The following is a 16,545-nucleotide window of genomic DNA, read 5'->3' on the forward strand; positions in this document are numbered from 1 at the left end:
CAACCCAAAGAAACCTAAAAATATAAATAGAAAGCAGGAATTTTCAGCATTGCTTTGCATGAGGTCCACTGAAGATGTTACCTAGTAAGGTAACGAAACGTCTGGAAATGAACCTTTCAGCTCAGCGAGGAAACCTACATCCAAAGCTGCTTTCTTAGCAGCTGCATCAGCAGTATTGTTGCCTATAGTGACATTAGAAGCACTTAATGTTGGAACAATATTTAAAGGAGAGAAGCTGATTCTGAAGTAATGAAATCTCATAGCGACTTAGATGAGCCGCAGTGATGTGTTGAGTACATTTAGAGGTAAGCAAGAATACTGCAGAATGCGAGGTACAGACTTCTACATTTTGATGTAAAGTTATATTAGAGGCAGCCAAAACCATAGTATGGATGGCAGGGAGAATCTGGGTGCAGGAAGACATCCCTGAGCAACAGGGTTGAGCTTAGTAGAATAATAGGCAACAGGGCACCCATCATTTAGGACATCCTGGTTTAGGGACCAGAAAGATGGGTGTATTGATGGAAGAATGGCTTGCTGTAGAAACTAATCAAAGGCAAGTTGAATGCCAGCTTCATCTTCTGGTTTTGGGGGTATAGAGGGGAGGACAGAATTAAGTTTGATCAGAATGGAGATGGGTGGGACCTTAGCAAGAGCTGAAAAATGTGTTGCTGGAAAAGCGCAGCAGGCCAGGCAGCATCTAAGGAGCAGGAGAATCGACATTTCGGGCATAAGCCCTTCTTCAGGACCTTAGCAAGGCCCATTTATGTTTTAAAGGCTGCTCAGACTCCAGGATGTACAGCATCCTGCAGGTGAGGGTGGGCATGATGATGATGAAGGCCAAGGAGTAAGGCTGTGTGTAAAATAGGATCGATCCCTGAGCAAGCAGCTGAATTTCATGGTAAGTTTGATCAGGTGGACTGGCAGTGATGTCCTTTGCGGAAAAATGGACATAAGGCAAGAAAATTTAGAGTTATGTTTTATTTTGCAGCAACAGCAAGCATGACTCACTTCTGTAGTTCATCCTCAGAGCTAATGAATGCTGAATCCACTTGAGTTGCCAGGTTTAGCAATGAGATCAGGTCAAATTTGACATCAAGCCTACATTTGACTAAGTGTGGCATCAAAGAACCTGTGCAAAACTAGAGTCAAAACTCTCCACTGCTTGAAGTCATTCCTAGCATAAAGAAAAATTTTTGTGGTTTTTGGAGATCAGTCATCCCAACTTGAGGACGTCAATGGATATTTTTCTTGAAGTAGATATTTTCTTTAAATTTTCGAAACCTGTTCAGAGATATTATTACACACCTTTATAACAAATTGGACTTGATCCCATTCCCATCCAATTTCCCACCTCCTCACGAATGGAAACTTACCACATTGAACTTTACCTTCAGCTGACTTCCCTAATCTGAGCACCAACAGTACACTCTGGTCTTCTGTGCTCCTCTATGAAGGCCAAGGTGGTGGTCACTGCCAATAACCCCCCTTTCAAATCCAGTGCTGTCCAGCCTACTTTCCACATACCTTGTGTTTACCCCATCCCTGGCCTTGATTCCACCACCCATTTTGTCAATGAACCTACAGCTACTACTGCCCTCCATCTTTGCTCTCTCCTTACTGATCATTGTGACAGGACCCCAGACATTATTTAACCTGGAACTCTAACTCACCATGACAAGGATCTGTTGGACATGACTGACCAGATCCCTGTCCAATGTCTTCACAGATCCCCGAATGACAAAGTGCAATTGGCTGACGTGTATGTGCTGGACATACAGAATGGACCATTGCCCATTCCCTGGACTGACTGCAGTCATCAGATTCCCTGATCATGAGTGACTTTAGTGGATGACTGATCATGGCCTAATGCCTGGACTGTGTACAGACTGTGCCCATGATCTCCTGACGGACAAGGCCCTTACCTAGACTGAAGGAACCCTTCTGCCCAGTTTCTGACATGGCCATTTTGGTGAATAAACATGCAGTACATTTGCCGTGCAAGCAGTTGGCATGTGCTGTAGGTGTTAGATGTAATATCTAGGTGTGCTGCACAGCAAGACAACCCTATCCCACTCGCCTCCATCCCCGGACAGATGTGAGTAGAAGTGAGATGCAGCCTGGTTCAATCCATGATGTAGTGCCTGTGCCTTTGCTTAACACATCCTTACAGCAGCCTTTCAATTCTAGTTGCAAGTGTGCATACAATGCAAGTCTGTGCTTCCTAAGCAGTCTAAAAGTGAATTGGAGAAATACCATGATGGTTGAGTGGGGTTGGCTGATGCCACTCACCAGTGTCAGTGCATGAGGGGTGTGTGTGGCTTGTGACCATTGATCATGTCCTGCAATGTAGTTTAGTGCTGAGCAGCATGGAGGGTAGTTGCAGCCAGTAGAGAGCTGACATCACCAGTTACCCACCCTGACTTCCATGTTAAGAATTCTTGACATATCACTTATTTGGTAAGATGGAAAAGAGTACAAGTTGCAGCATTAATAATGCATTTAACAAACTATAGACACCCATAATCGGCTATCCTTCCTGCCTGGTAAGAAAATTAATCTTACTGCTAGACAAATGCACAAACAATGCAGCAAGTTGTTCCTGATATTGACATAGGCTTTGCTAGACATTTTGTGTGATTCTGTCACAGATTTCACCATCACCCACATCACTCAGACCTCTATTTATTTCTCCCACACCTTTGAAAAAGGTTTGGGAAAACATCCGCAGAAATGGCATAAGCGGTTGAAAACCTTGTTTTTTTTATGTCGTACTCCATCCAAAATATGGCAAATGCTAACTGAAGCCCCCAAATTCAGTGGTCCAGGCTCACTACTGCTCCTAACACTGTGGCTGAAGGTAAGGTAGAGGCTGCAGCTTTTGAGCCCCCTGTCTGAGACTGAGATTACCACTGTGGTCAATCTCCTCATAGAGCTACTAAGGAGGGACATTTCCAAAGGGTGTTGCACCAGCATCACTGCAGGAGCAGCCTCTATCAATGGACGTAACTGTACAGATACTTTGTTCATCAGAGGGACCACAAAGGTGGATGGATGATGACAAAGTCTCACGAGAGCTGGTTCCCTTGTCTCTGAATGTTGCCACATCAGCCCTTTCAGGAAACTTTGGAGGGAACTATCAGCGTGGACAGCTGGATCAGTCCATGCTTTGTGCACCACATGTGCCACTGACTGGTCAATATTACAGATTTTCGGCTGCATTCCAAAGTTCAAAACATTGTTCCTGCAGTCACTCAGAGTGATGATGCATATGTTTCTCCAAGAAAGTGACCCATCCATCAATAGTGAAATTCATATGCTGAGGGACAGCACCATGGCTCAGTGGTTAGCACTGCCGAATCACAGCACCAGGGACCTGGGTTCAATTCCAGCCTCAGGTGACTGTCTATGTGCAGTTTGCGCATTCTCCCCTGTCTGCATGGGTTTCCTCCGGGTGCTCCGGTTTCCTCCCACCGTCCAAAGATGTGCAGGTTAGGTGAATTGGCCATGCTAGATTGCCCATAATGTTCAGGGATGTGTAGATTAGGTGCATTAGTCAGGGGAGATGTAGAGTAATAGGGTAAGGGATAGGTCTGGGTGGGATACTCTTCAAAGGGTCGGTGTGGACTTGTTGGGCCAAATGACCTGTTTCCATACGGTAAAGGTTCTATGATTCTATGAATAAGACACAGTGGAACACATAAGAAAAGTGGACTCTTCCATTCTCATCTCATGACTCAGGTAACTTCAACGTGTGGCCACTCATCTCGCATTGATTCTCCAAGTAGAGTCTCTAATGTGCAAGGCTGCGACTGACCACCATTCTCCAAGGGGTTTGTCAGAGCTGACTCTGCCTATCCCATATATTCCTGCCTTGAAATGATGTGCATTTCACACCATGTCATTATCTGTAACACACCCAAGGACCTGTGGAGGTTTGAGTATTGCATGGATAGATGTACAGGCTCTGAGGTTTCTTCCACATTTGACACTTCTAGAATGGCTGGCCCTAGTGGAGACATCTGAGAAAGTAATTATGATAATTCATCACTGCAGTGATTGTAATGAGGTCAGCCAGGTGGTCATCAGTATGAGTTCCCTGATTAGAGGTTGTTCATCTGGTCAAATCAGTGGCCCTGGCTGACAGATAAGAACAGGAGTATCAAACATTATGTTCACTCTGAGAGCTGGCTCTGAAGGAGCTGGATCAATGTCAGGGCCGCCCCATATGTAAATTAAGGGTGATTTGGTTATGGGATACTGGCCTCTGTGGAGTTATTTTGACTACTGTCAACAGATGCTTTAGCGACATGAATTATGGAGATGACAGTTTATACACCAACAGTTTGTTGCAAGGCAAGCCAATGGGGGAGTGTTGGGTTAAGTTGTCATGCATCTTCTGATCTTGGGATTTTGAGATATTTTCACTTCATGTCAGACTCTCATTTCTAAATCTCCAATATGATAGTGTCTTGCAACTCTGGCCAAACCAAGAGCCAACTCTTTAAAATGTAACAATAAAGTGAACAGGCTGCGGGTTTCCCTAGAGTCCAAGCATGCTCAATCACTGTCATTGTGTTGCTTGCCAGTTTGACCCGTGGAGTGCAAAAAAATATGCCATTAGGAGAATGCTGTCTCCCTCATTTGCATGAGATGTTGTAGACTCCCACTCGCCCACTGTATAGTTGTGGTCAGATGATGAACTATGCTTATAAGTTATCAATGATGCTATGTATACTGCTGTCTTACAGTCAGGAAATCGCTGTGAGCTCTCAGGGACTGGTGAGCAGGAGCTATGACATCTGGATCGATCACTGGGCACATCTTGCCAAATCTAACCAAAACAAACTTTAAAATCTTTGTGCCCTAGAGTCAGTTCCTCCTCAGTTTTCCCAGAGTGTAACCTTGGGGATAATAAGAATGAGGAAATTAGGTTATTAATATCAGCAGAGAAAAAGTATTGGAGAAACTCAAGGGACTTTATCAGGAAAATTCCCAGGACTTAATGCTCCATACCCAAGGGTTCTAAGAGATGAAAGCAGTGATAGTGGATGGGCCTACAATGAGTCAGTAAATTCTGGAACAGCTAATTGAAAATTGAGAAAGAAACAGGGAACTTCACAGTCCAGGTAGTTATTCTGAGATCAGTCATTAAACCTGCCTCATTCCACATTATCAGATCCAAAACAGCCTGCTCGTGGTTGGAATGCACAACATATTGGAAACATCCTGAATGCACTGTAAGCATTCTTCCTTGCTACCTCTGCCAATTTGATTTCTCCCAATGTACGTCTGTGAAACCTATGCATGAAGATTAAAGTCACTCAAGATAAATGACGTTTACTCATTCTCTGTCCTACAGAACAGTTTCTAAGAGGGGGGATGCTATAGACTTTTCCTATCTGATTACCTTTAAATTATTCTACATACTACTTCCTACCTTCATCCATATGGATTCTATATCATTTGATCCAAGATCATTCCTCATTAATAAAGTTACTTTACCACTTTTCTCTTCTAGCCTGTCCTTTCAAAAGGTCGTATACAGTACTCCTGAATGTTCAGTTCCAGCTTTGACCTCCTTGCAACATGTCTCCTTAATGGCTACAAGATCATACTCAAGATAATCTATTTGTGCCTTTAATTCATTTATTTTGTTTCGCATACTACTCACGTTCAAGTAAAGACCCATAAATTTTGCCATATTACCTGTTATTCTCCCTTTGTCTCTATTTGTTGTTTTTTATTAATGCTTGTATACTCTGTTCCACTGTGGTTATGATTGTCAGAATAGTTGCCTTGCCAGATGCTTTTGATTTGCATGGCTACATTTTCCTCCTCTTGCCAATGGTAACTGTTAGGGTAGATAAAGGTAACCTGTGGGGAAGTCTGAAGTTATTCACTAATCTAATTAACCTTAATTGCACTGCCTCTAATACAAATAAACCCATCCTTAACTATAGAAAAGTGAGTAAAATAAGGAATATGAGTGTTTTATGTTCTCAGTTTGATTTTGCAATTATCAATATGGTTGCAACAATATAGTAAACAGTCTTAAATGGATGGCACAGGAAGCAGTTCACCTACAGACAACTGTATCTCTACTCCAAAGCAAACTAAAAGACCTTATGGTGAAAGTATACAACTCATTCTGATATTTCAAGCAATCTATAATTCTAACCTACTTTTAAGAAATAACATCTCTGTTGTTGAGCCACATTTGATAGAATTTAAAACATCCGCAAGTCGCAGCATACAATTTTTAAACATAATAAATTCTCTTGAAGGTAGTAACAAATAACTTGCTACTGTGCTACATGTTTGCCTGGTTTCTGTACTTTATTTGCAGCATATTTGACCTCAATCGTTCTGAACAATTCATTTATGCTTTCCATTTTTCCTGGAGTTAGTAATTTGTGTACCCTGAAGTTAATCAGTTATGTATTGCATCGCAGAGTGAAGTTGAGTCAGCCATCAGTTAAGGCTGCCTGTGCCAAATGAATAACATTTCCATCAACACCTAGAAAGAAGTTCACTAATATGAACATAACTATAAGACAGAAGGTACATAAGAGGTCTAAAAAAGGAATAAGAGGGGCAAAGAGGGAGTATGAGCACAGAATGGTGGCCAACATAAAAGAAACCTAATAAATCATGAAAAGATTGTTTAAGGAAAGGTAGTTTGTGGCCCCCACCATGCCTATTGTAGATTTGTACTCTACTGTTCATGACCCTTACAGGCATACCTTGGTGTCCAAGATTCTCATGTCACAATCTCCTGCTACACTGTTATCATTTCCTTTATTTAAAGACCCTTGGCCCAGCCAGCCCTGTTTGATGATACCTTCAGAGTCGAGTGTGGTGCTGGAAAAGCACAGCAGGTCAGGCAGCATCCGAGGAGCAGGAAAGTTGATGTTTCCGGCAAAAGCCCTTCAATCAGGAACCTGATGATACTGTCATGTTGTTGTGGCAAGCAATGATTTGCACTATGGTCCCTCTGAGCCCAAGTACTCCTTATGTTCCAGAAGGCCATAAGTAATGAAAGAAAATGAAGGTAGAACATAGCACACTTTTACTAATACCGTAAACAGACAGAAGAGGTAACTCTATTCGAAAATTGCGGCTGTGGTTCTACAGATCCATTTGTCCTCTTTAAGGTGAAATGTAGGAGCAATAAGCCCAGAAAGCCATAAATGTCTAGGGATATTCAGGACTGCACAAAAAGGAAAAGAGGGTTATCCAACGTGTACAAAGGGAGCAAAACAACAGAGACCCTAGAGGAGTATGGAAAGTGCATGGGGACTGCAAGAAGGCAATTAGGAGAAAAAGAAAGGGTATCTTGCTGGAAGATAAGATTGGGGGATATCTGTTTTCAAATTATATCAAAGGGAAGAAAATAACCAGTGAAAGAATAGGGCCTATTAGGGACCTAGGAGGCAAATCAGTGAACATTAGCAGAGTGTTAAATAGGTATTCCATATCTGACATTTTTTGAGAGAAGGAGGATGCAAGTACGGAACTCGAGAAGATGGACTGTGAAGTTCTTATGCAATTGATATAAGAAGCGAGGTGGTATTGAAGTTCTTGGCAGATTTAAAGATGGATAATTCCCCTGTTCAGATGACTTTTTTTTCCCAGGCTACTGTGAGAGACAAGTGAGGAAATTACAAGGACCCTAATCCCAATTCATCTCTGGCCACAGTGGAGGTCCCAGAAGACTGGAGGACACCTTCTGTGGTTCCATTTTACAAGAAAGGTACAGGAGATAGGCCAGACCACTGTATACCACTGAGTCTAACATCAGTGATAGGGAAACTATTGGTGAAAATTTATTTCCATTTAGAGAGGTAAAGTTTGATCAGGGATAGTCAGCATTACTTTGCCAGCGGAAAGTCATGCCTAACGAATCTAGTGGAATTATTTGAGGAGTTGACCAAATATTTGGATGAGAGTAGGGCAGTTGATATAGTTTATATGGATTTTAGCAAGGTAATTGACAAGGTCCCACAGGGGAAACTGTTAAAGAAGGTAAAAGCTCATGGTATCAAGGGGGAGTTGGCAAACTGGCTTGGTGATAGGAGACAGAGTGCGGTGATAGAAGATTGTGTGATCGGAATGCCGTGTGCTGGGTCCCTTAAGGTTTGTGATATTTGTAAATTATGCAGTTAAAATGTGGGGTGTAGGATAAGTAAGTTTGTGGATAACACAGAGAATGGTTGGGTGGTTTACAGTGAGGATGAGCATATTAAGTTATAGGAGGAAGGGCAGATCAGTGGCATATGGAATTTCCTCCTGATGAATGTGAAGTAACGCTGTGGAAGAAAGAACAAATTAAAGGAGTACCGGAATGAACAGCAAGGCACTATCAAGCTCAGAGGAACAGAGGGATCTTGGGGTGCTTGTCCACAGACTCTCAAAGGAAAATTAAAGCTCATAGTATCTGAAGTAAAGTATTGACATATTAGAGAACTGGTGGGCAGACGGTAAGCAGAGAGTTGGAATAAACAGGCCATTTTCAGAGTGGTAGGCAAGGATGATTGGGGTGGCTGCAGGGTTCAATGTTGGGACCCCAACTGTTCACAATATACATCAATGATTTGGACAATGAAATTGAAAGCCATATCTCCAAATTTGCAGATGACACTAAGCTGGGTGGTAGTGTGTTCTGTGAGGAGGTTGTTAAGAGGCTGCAGGGTGACTTGGACAGTCTGACTGAATGGGCAAATACTTGGCAAATGCAATATAAACCATAGAACTGTACAGCATGGAATGTGCCCATTGGCCCGCAATGTTGTGCCAAACATGACACCAAATCAAACTAATCCCTTCTGCCTGCTATTTGCCCATGTCCCTTCATTCCTTGCACATTTATGTGCTTATCTAAAAGTCTCTTGAATGCCACTATTGTATTTGCCTCCACCACTATCCCTGGCAGTGCGTTCCAGACTCCTACCACTCTCTGTGTAAAAATCTTGTTCCTTACGTCTTCTTTGAACTCCCCGCCCCCCTCACCTTAAATGCATGTTCCCTTGTATTTGACATTTCAACTCTGGGAAAAAAATTCTGATCATCAACCCTATTTATGCATCTATTAATTTTATAGACTTCTATCAAGTCCCCCTCAGCCTCCGCTGCTCAAGTGAAAACAACCCAAGTTTTTCTAGACTCGCTTTATAGCTCATACTCTCTAATCCAGGCAGCATCCTGCTAAACCTTTTCTGCACCCTCTCCAAAGCCTCCATGTCCCTCGTATAATGTGGCGACCAGAAATGAACACCGTACTCTAAGGGTGGCCTAACCAAAGTCTTATAAAGCTGCAAGATGATGTTCTGGCTCTTGTACTTAACTCCCTGACCAATAAAGGCGAGCATACCATATGCCTTCTTTACCAACCTATCTACTTGCTTGGCTACTTTCAGGGAGCTATGGACTTAAAACCCGAGATCCTTCTATACATCAATGCTGTTCTGAGTCCTGCCAGTAACTGTATAGTTTTCCTTGACATTTGATCTCCCAAAGTGCAGCACCTCACACTTACCCAGATTACACTCCACCTGCCATTTCTCCACCCACATCTGCAACTGATCTATATCCCAGTGTATCATTTAACAACCTTCTACATTATCCACATCTCCACCAATCTTTGTTCAATCTGCAAACTTACTAACCCACACGTTTGCATTTTCATCGATGTCATCACAAACAGCAGGGGTCACAGTATGAATCCCTGCAGGATGCCATGATTGTAGACCTCGAGCCTAAAAAACACTCTTCTACCACTAGCCTCTGTCTTCTATGACAAGCCAAGTCTGAATCCACATGGTTTGATCCCCTTGGCTCTGATACATCTTAATCTTCTGGATGATTTTACCATGAGGGACCTTGATGAAAACCTTACTAAAATCCACATAAACAACATCCATTGCTTTACTCTCATCAATCACCTTTGTCACCTCCTCGAAAAATTCTATCAAGTTAGTAAGACATGATCTGCCCTGCTTCTGGATTAGTGGTGCTGGAAAAGCACAGCAGTTCAGGCAGCATCCGAGGAGCAGTAGAATCAACGTTTCGGGCAAAAGCCTTTCATCAGGAATACAGGCAGAGTGCCTGAAGGGTAGAGAGATAAATGAGAGGAGGGTGGGGATGGGGAGAAAGTAACATAGAGTACAATAGGTGAGTGGGGGTGGGGATGAAGGTGATAGGTCAGAGAGGAGGGTGGAGTGGATAGGTGGAAAAGAAGATAGGCAGGTAGGACAAGTCATGGGGACAGTGCTGAGCTGGAAATTTGGAACTGGGGTGAGCTGGGGGAAGTGGAAATGAGGAAACTGTTGAAGACCACATTGATGCCCTGGGGTTGAAGTGTTCCGAGGCAGAAGATGAGGCGTTCTTCCTCCAGGCGTCGGGTGGTGAGGGAGCGGCGGTGAAGGAGGCCCAGGACCTCCATGTCCTCGGCAGAGTGGGAGGGGGAGTTGAAATGTTGGGCCACAGGGCAGTGGGGTTGATTGGTATGGGTGTCCCAGAGATGTTCCCTAAAACGCTCTGCTAGGAGGTGTCCAGTCTCCCCAATGTTGAGGAGACCGCATCGGGAGCAATGGATACAATAAATGAAATTGGTGGATATGCAGGTAAAACCTTGATGAATGTGGAAGGCTCCTTTAGGGCCTTGGATGGAGGTGAGGGAGGAGGTGTGGGCGCAGGTTTTGCAATTCCTGCGGTGGCAGGGGAAGGTGCCAGGACGGAAGAGTGGGTTGTAGGGGGACCTGGACCTGACCAGGTAGTCACGGAGGGAACGGTCTTTGCGGAAGGCGGAAAGGGGTGGGGAGGGAAATATATCCCTGGTGGGGGGTGGGGTCTTTTTGGAGATAGCAGAAATGTTGGCGGATGATTTGGTTTATGCAAAGGTTGGTAGGGTGGAAGGTGAGCACCGGGGGTTTCTGTCCTTGTTACGGTTGGAGGGGTGGGGTCTGAGGGCGGAGGTGCGGGATGTGGACGAGATGTGTTGGGGGGCATCTTTAACCACATGGGAAGGGAAATTGTGGTCTCTAAAGAAGGAGGCCATCTGGTGTGTTCTGTGGTGGAACTGGTCCTCCTGGGAGCAGATGCAGCGGAGGTGGAGGAATTGGGAATATGGGATGGCATTTTTGCAGGAGGTAGGATGGGAAGAGGTGTAATCCAGGTAGCTGTGGGAGTCGGGTTTGTAAAAAATGTCAGTGTCAAGTCGGTCGTCATTAATGGAGATGGAGAGGTCCAGGGAGGGAGGGAGGTGTCAGAGATCCAGGTAAATTTAAAGTCAGGGTGGAATGTGTTGGTGAAGTTGATGAATTGCTCAACCTCCTCGCGGGAACATGAGGTGGCGCCAATGCAGTCATCGATGTAGCGGAGGAAGAGGTGGGGAGTGGTGCTGTGTAATTACGGAAGATGGACTGTTCTACATAGCCAACAAAGAGACAGGCATAGCTGGGGCCCAGGATTCGAAGGAGAAATTGTTAAGGGTCAGGACCAGTTCGGTCAAACGAATGAGAGTGTCAGTGGAAGGGTACTGTTAGGGACATCGGGAGAGGAAGAAACAGAGGGCTTGGAGGCCCTGGTCATGGCGGATGGAGGTGTAGAGGGACTAGATATCCATGGTGAAGATGAGGCGTTGGGGGCCGGGGAAACGGAAGTCTTGGAGGAGGTGGAGGGCATGGATGTTGTCTCGAACGTATGTGGGGAGCTCCTGGACTAGGGGGGATAGGACAGTGTCGAGGTAAGTAGAAATGAGTTCAGTGGGGCAGGAGCATGCTGAGACAATGGGTCGGCCAGGGTGGTCAGGCTTGTGGATCTTGGGAAGAAGGTAGAACCGGGCAGTGCGGGCTTCCTGGACTATGAGGTTGGAAGCTGTGGGTGGGAGATCTCTTGAGGTGATGAGGTTCTGTATAGTCTGGGAAATGATGGTTTGGTGATGGGGGAGGTGGGGTCATGGTCGAGGGGGCGGTAGGAAGAGGTGTCCTCGAGTTGGCATCTGGCTTCAGTGGCGTAGAGGTCGGTGCGCCAGACTACCACTGTGCCCCCTTTATCTGCTGGCTTGATGGTGAGGTCGGGATTGGAGCAGAGGGAGTGGGGGGCAGCGTGTTGTGAGGGTGAGAGGTTGGAGTGGGGGAGGGGGGGTAGGCAGGTTGAGGCAGTTAATGTCCCAGCAGCAGTTGGAAATGAAGAGGTCGAGGGCGGGTAATAGGCCAGCATGGGATGTCCAGGTGGATGGAGTGTGTTGAAGGTGGGCGAAGGGGTCCTCGGAAGGTGGGCAGGAGTCCTGATTGTGAAAGTAAGCTCGGAGGCAGAGGCGGCGGAAGAAGTGTTCGACATCACGGCGTGTATTAAATTCATTGATGCGTGGGCAGAGGGGGATGAAGATGAGTCCTTTGCTGAGGACTGATTGTTCGTCCTCAGTGAGGGGGAGGTCTGGAGGGATGGTGAAAACCCGGCAGGGCTGGGAGCTGGGATCTGGTGTGGGTGTGAAGTTTGGAGTGGGGACGGAGCCTGTAACTGAGTGGGTGTGGTGGTGGGGGGAATGGGGGTGGAGTCAAGAGCAGGGGTGGTTTTCCCCTCAGGGTTCTGGGGGGCAGGGATGGTGACAGTGGGATCTGTGGGGGGCATGTCAGCAGAATGCAGGTGAGTGGCGTTGGTCGGGGCTGAAGTGGTGGCAAACTCGGTAGTATTGGGGGCGGAAGTCACTGAGTGTGTGACATCAGCGATGGTGTGAGGGGCGGAAGTGATGTCACGTGTGGTGCATGAGGAATTGTGAGGGGGCAGAAGTGGCTGTGAAAGTGGCCATAATGGGGGTGGAAGTGATGTTATCAATCTGCGTGGGGATGGTGGCTGCACCAGCCTCATGGCTAATGGTGTCCGAACAGTTCCAGAGGCTGGGGGAATCTTCTGGAATGTTTGAGGAGCACTGGTTATGGAGGTGGATAGATAAAAGTTTGATGTACTTACAGATTTTGATGTTTGAGACGGAGTTGAAATACTGTTTGTTGAGAGTATGAATTCTCCTGAGGAAGTATTACAGAAGGGGTCCTTTGCAGTTCTGAGAGAGTGTGACCCTCAGCTGAGGCAGGGCTGACTGTAGAGAGGTTAGGTGACAGTGCATTGCTGCGAGCGTGGAGTGGAGGATCTTGAAGGAGAACCATTGCTGGTGTTTTTGAATCTGTAGCCTGTACTGTTTGTCCTGTTCGGATCTGAACTCTGCTGGTTTAAAGGTGGTCTGGAGTCCTTGTGGGATGAGTTGGTTACAGAGGCAGGCACTGAGGAAGCAAATGTGGCTGTGGTAGCAAGTCTGTTTCAGGACATGGTTGAAGAACTTCAGGGCAGAGGAAATGACCTGGGAGTTGCAGTGGGAGAGGGACTCCCTGAGATTCTTGTAGAGAGAGGAGGAAAACCTCTTCAAGGCAGGCATCTGCCCTGCACAAAGCCATGCTGACTATCTCTAATTAGGTCATGTTTTTCCAAATGTGCATTAATTCTATCCCTAAGGATTCTCTCCAATAGCTTTCCAACCACTTATGTGAGACTCACTTCCCTGTAGTTAACTGAAGTCTCCCTATTTCCCTTCTTGAACAGAGGAACAACATTAGCTACTATCCACTCCTCCAGGACCTCTCCAGTGGCTAGCGAGGATACAAAGATCTTGGTCAAAGCACCAGCAATCTCCTCTTTTGCCTCTCTCAGTAACCTGGGATAGATGCCATTGATCCCTGGGAACTTATCCATGTTAATGGTCTTCAAGAGATCCAACATCACTTCTTTCTTGATCTCAAAATGCTCTAGCATATTAGCATGCTCCCCACAAATTTCACTATCCTCCATATCCTTTTCCTGGATGAAATCCAATGCAAAATGCTTATTTATGATCTTACAATCTCACATTCACTGCCTCTAAGCACAATATAATATGGATAAATGCACATTTATCCAGTTTGGTTGCAAAAACAGGAAGGCAGATTATTATCTGAATGGTGGCAGTTTAGGAAAAGGTGAGATGCAATGAAGGTTGGCATGCAGGCTCAGCAAGCAGTGAGGAAACCTAGTGGCATGTTGGCCTTCATAATGTTACGACGCGGAGGTCGAACCTCTCTGCTAATTAAAACTAAAACACCCAGATAACCTGGCGTCATAATTTGTTAAAAATGTATTGTGAGTGAAAGAAAACTCCTGATTGCCAGTGTTTAAAGGAAAAATAACAATTTATTTTCCTAACTCTTAACAGTGAATACGAAACAAAAACTATTAACAAAGCCAAGCCCCCTTTTTCTAAACTAATCACTATCTGACCCCAACTTTATAAAATGCAGCTCTAGTAACACAATCATTAAAAATTAACTTAATCTCTCAAAGTCTATTCAGTCTTTTATGCTGCCTTTCTTCCTTCCTGTCTTCCAAATCTGCTGCTTCCTTCCATCCTTCCAAATCTGCTGTTTCCTTCTGTCCTTCCAATTCTGCAGTTTTCTCCCTGGTCTGTCTTCTATGAATTTTTTTTTACTGCAAGTGTCTTTGTATAAAATTCCTTGGTCCTTTAATAGATGGTGCCGTTTGAGAGATTTCTTTTGAGAATTCTTTCAGGTGATATGTGCTTTCACGTTCGATGGACAGTTAGCTCTGACTAAATTTCAAAATGTTCTTTTTTTACACCCACGGCTCATATCCTATCATTGTTCCGATGTTGTCAAGACAATCAAATTCAAATTCAATTGAATTTTGGTATCCTGAGTATAATTTAAATTAATTGGTTAAATTCAAATCCAGTTGCCTTAACATCAGAACACAACCTCAAGCTGATTGTTACATACCAACAATTTTCTGCACCTGTCAGTTGGTCACAGATGTTCTGTCACAATCTCTCAGCTCAGAAAAAAGCCCCTTCTCTCTTAAAGTGACCATACTTTCTTTTGACTTTGTAACAATAGCAAGAGGATTTGCGTATCAGAATAAGGATGTCTTGCTGCAGTTATACAGAGCCTTGGTGAGGCCATGCCTTGAGTATTGTGCAGTTTTGGTCTCCTAGTCTGAGGAAGGACATTCTCACTTTTGAGGGAGTACAGCGAAGGTTCACCAGACTGACTCCTGGGATGGCAGGCCTGGCATATGTAGAAAGAGTGGATCGACTGGGCTTGTACTTGCTGGAATTTAGAAAAATGAGGGGAACTCGCATAGAAACATATACAATCCTAATGAGACTGGACAGGCTAGATGCAGGAAGAATGTTCCTGAAGTCTGGGTAAGCCATTCAGGAATAAGGTGAGGAAGAATTTCTTCACTCAGAGTTTGGAGATGCCGGTGTTGGACTGGGGTGTACAAAGTTAAAAATCACACAATCACCTGATGAAGGAGCGACGCTTCGAAAGCTAGTGTGCTTCCAATTAAACCTGTTGGACTACAACCTGGTGTTGTGTGATTTTTAACTTCACTCAGAGAGTTGTGAACCTGTGGAATTCTCTCCCACAGGAAGCCGTCGCGACCAGTTCATTAGACATGTTCAAGAGGGAGCTGAATGTGGCTCTTGGCTGTTAAAGAAATCCAGGGGTATACTGTAGAGAGAAAGCGAATGGGACATTGGAGCACTAATTTTCTATGTTTCTAAAATCAAAATATTGTGGATGCTAGAAACCTGAAATGCTGGAAAAATTCAGCATTTCGAATCCAGTAAGAAAAAATCATACAAGAGTTAAGAAAAGCTCCTCCTCTCCTGACGTCAACGTTGGAAGCGACCGAGACGCCTGTTGCCGTAGAAACTGCAACAGGTGGCTGTGTTGGGAGTTGGTAAGTTAGCGCTGATGTTGAATCCGATAACCTTTCTTTAATGCTTTCAGATTAGTAAGAGGTTAGCTAGTGTCGTTGCCTTTGCGCACCCCCCCCATGCTGAGACCGGAGTTGGTGCATCCTCCTACTGAAAATGCCCTGCTTCCTCTGTGCGCGAACTGCATGGATAAGAATTGCTGCTTGCTCTTACTAATCTCTCTCTCTCGATTTAAGGCAGAAAAATAATCGGAAGCATTTCACATCGAGTGGAAAAAGGATGAGCAACGGGATCTTACATGCCCCACCAGTTAGCAGGGACCGAATCATTTCCAAATTTCCCAAGGTCACGATTTGTCTTTGATAGTTTTAACGTTGTCTCTGTCTCTCAAATGTTGCAGTGTATCTGGTGCGGGAGGTGACGTGTTTCTGGTTGAGATAAGATTGATATGGCCTGCGATATAAATGTTGTACAGTGACAGCTGGATTTATCTTGTTAATGCTGGTAGCATCAGGAGTAACTAGAGACTCGGGTAGTCTCTGAGAACTGAAAGCTTGAATGAGAATGCTGCAGCTGTGTTGATTTCTGGAAGTAAGGAACTGACATTAGTTCGATTGGAGATTCGTTAAGTCTAGAATGAGTAGTTAGGTGTCGCTTATTCTGCTTCCCACCCCAAGTCAACCCCAGCATTCCTATCCTTCCAAAATGTCATGAACAACTACAATGCAATTTTAAATCAGCCAAACATGTTTTTCATTGTTTAGCTTAATTATTTT

At 44.7% G+C, this 16,545-nt stretch overlaps 1 protein-coding gene across 5 annotated transcripts in view; it reads left to right on the forward strand.

Moving 5' to 3' along the window:
* The window catches only part of rab36 (RAB36, member RAS oncogene family), a 72,079-nt gene that overhangs the window by 11,669 nt on the left and 43,865 nt on the right, over window positions 1-16,545 (forward strand). For 2 of the 5 annotated variants that reach the window (XM_072587102.1, XM_072587101.1), the window contains exon 2: window positions 16,006-16,114. In XM_072587102.1, coding sequence (XP_072443203.1) covers window positions 16,049-16,114 — 66 coding nt within the window. In that variant the 5' untranslated portion in view covers window positions 16,006-16,048. Of the gene's footprint in view, window positions 1-15,630; window positions 15,793-16,005; window positions 16,115-16,545 lie in introns of those variants that run through there. The other 3 variants (XR_011962945.1, XM_072587100.1, XM_072587103.1) reach the window with 2 other exon arrangements.

The sequence above is a fragment of the Chiloscyllium punctatum genome, chromosome 17 (assembly GCF_047496795.1).
Source record: "Chiloscyllium punctatum isolate Juve2018m chromosome 17, sChiPun1.3, whole genome shotgun sequence".
Classification (NCBI taxonomy): Eukaryota; Metazoa; Chordata; class Chondrichthyes; order Orectolobiformes; family Hemiscylliidae; genus Chiloscyllium; species Chiloscyllium punctatum.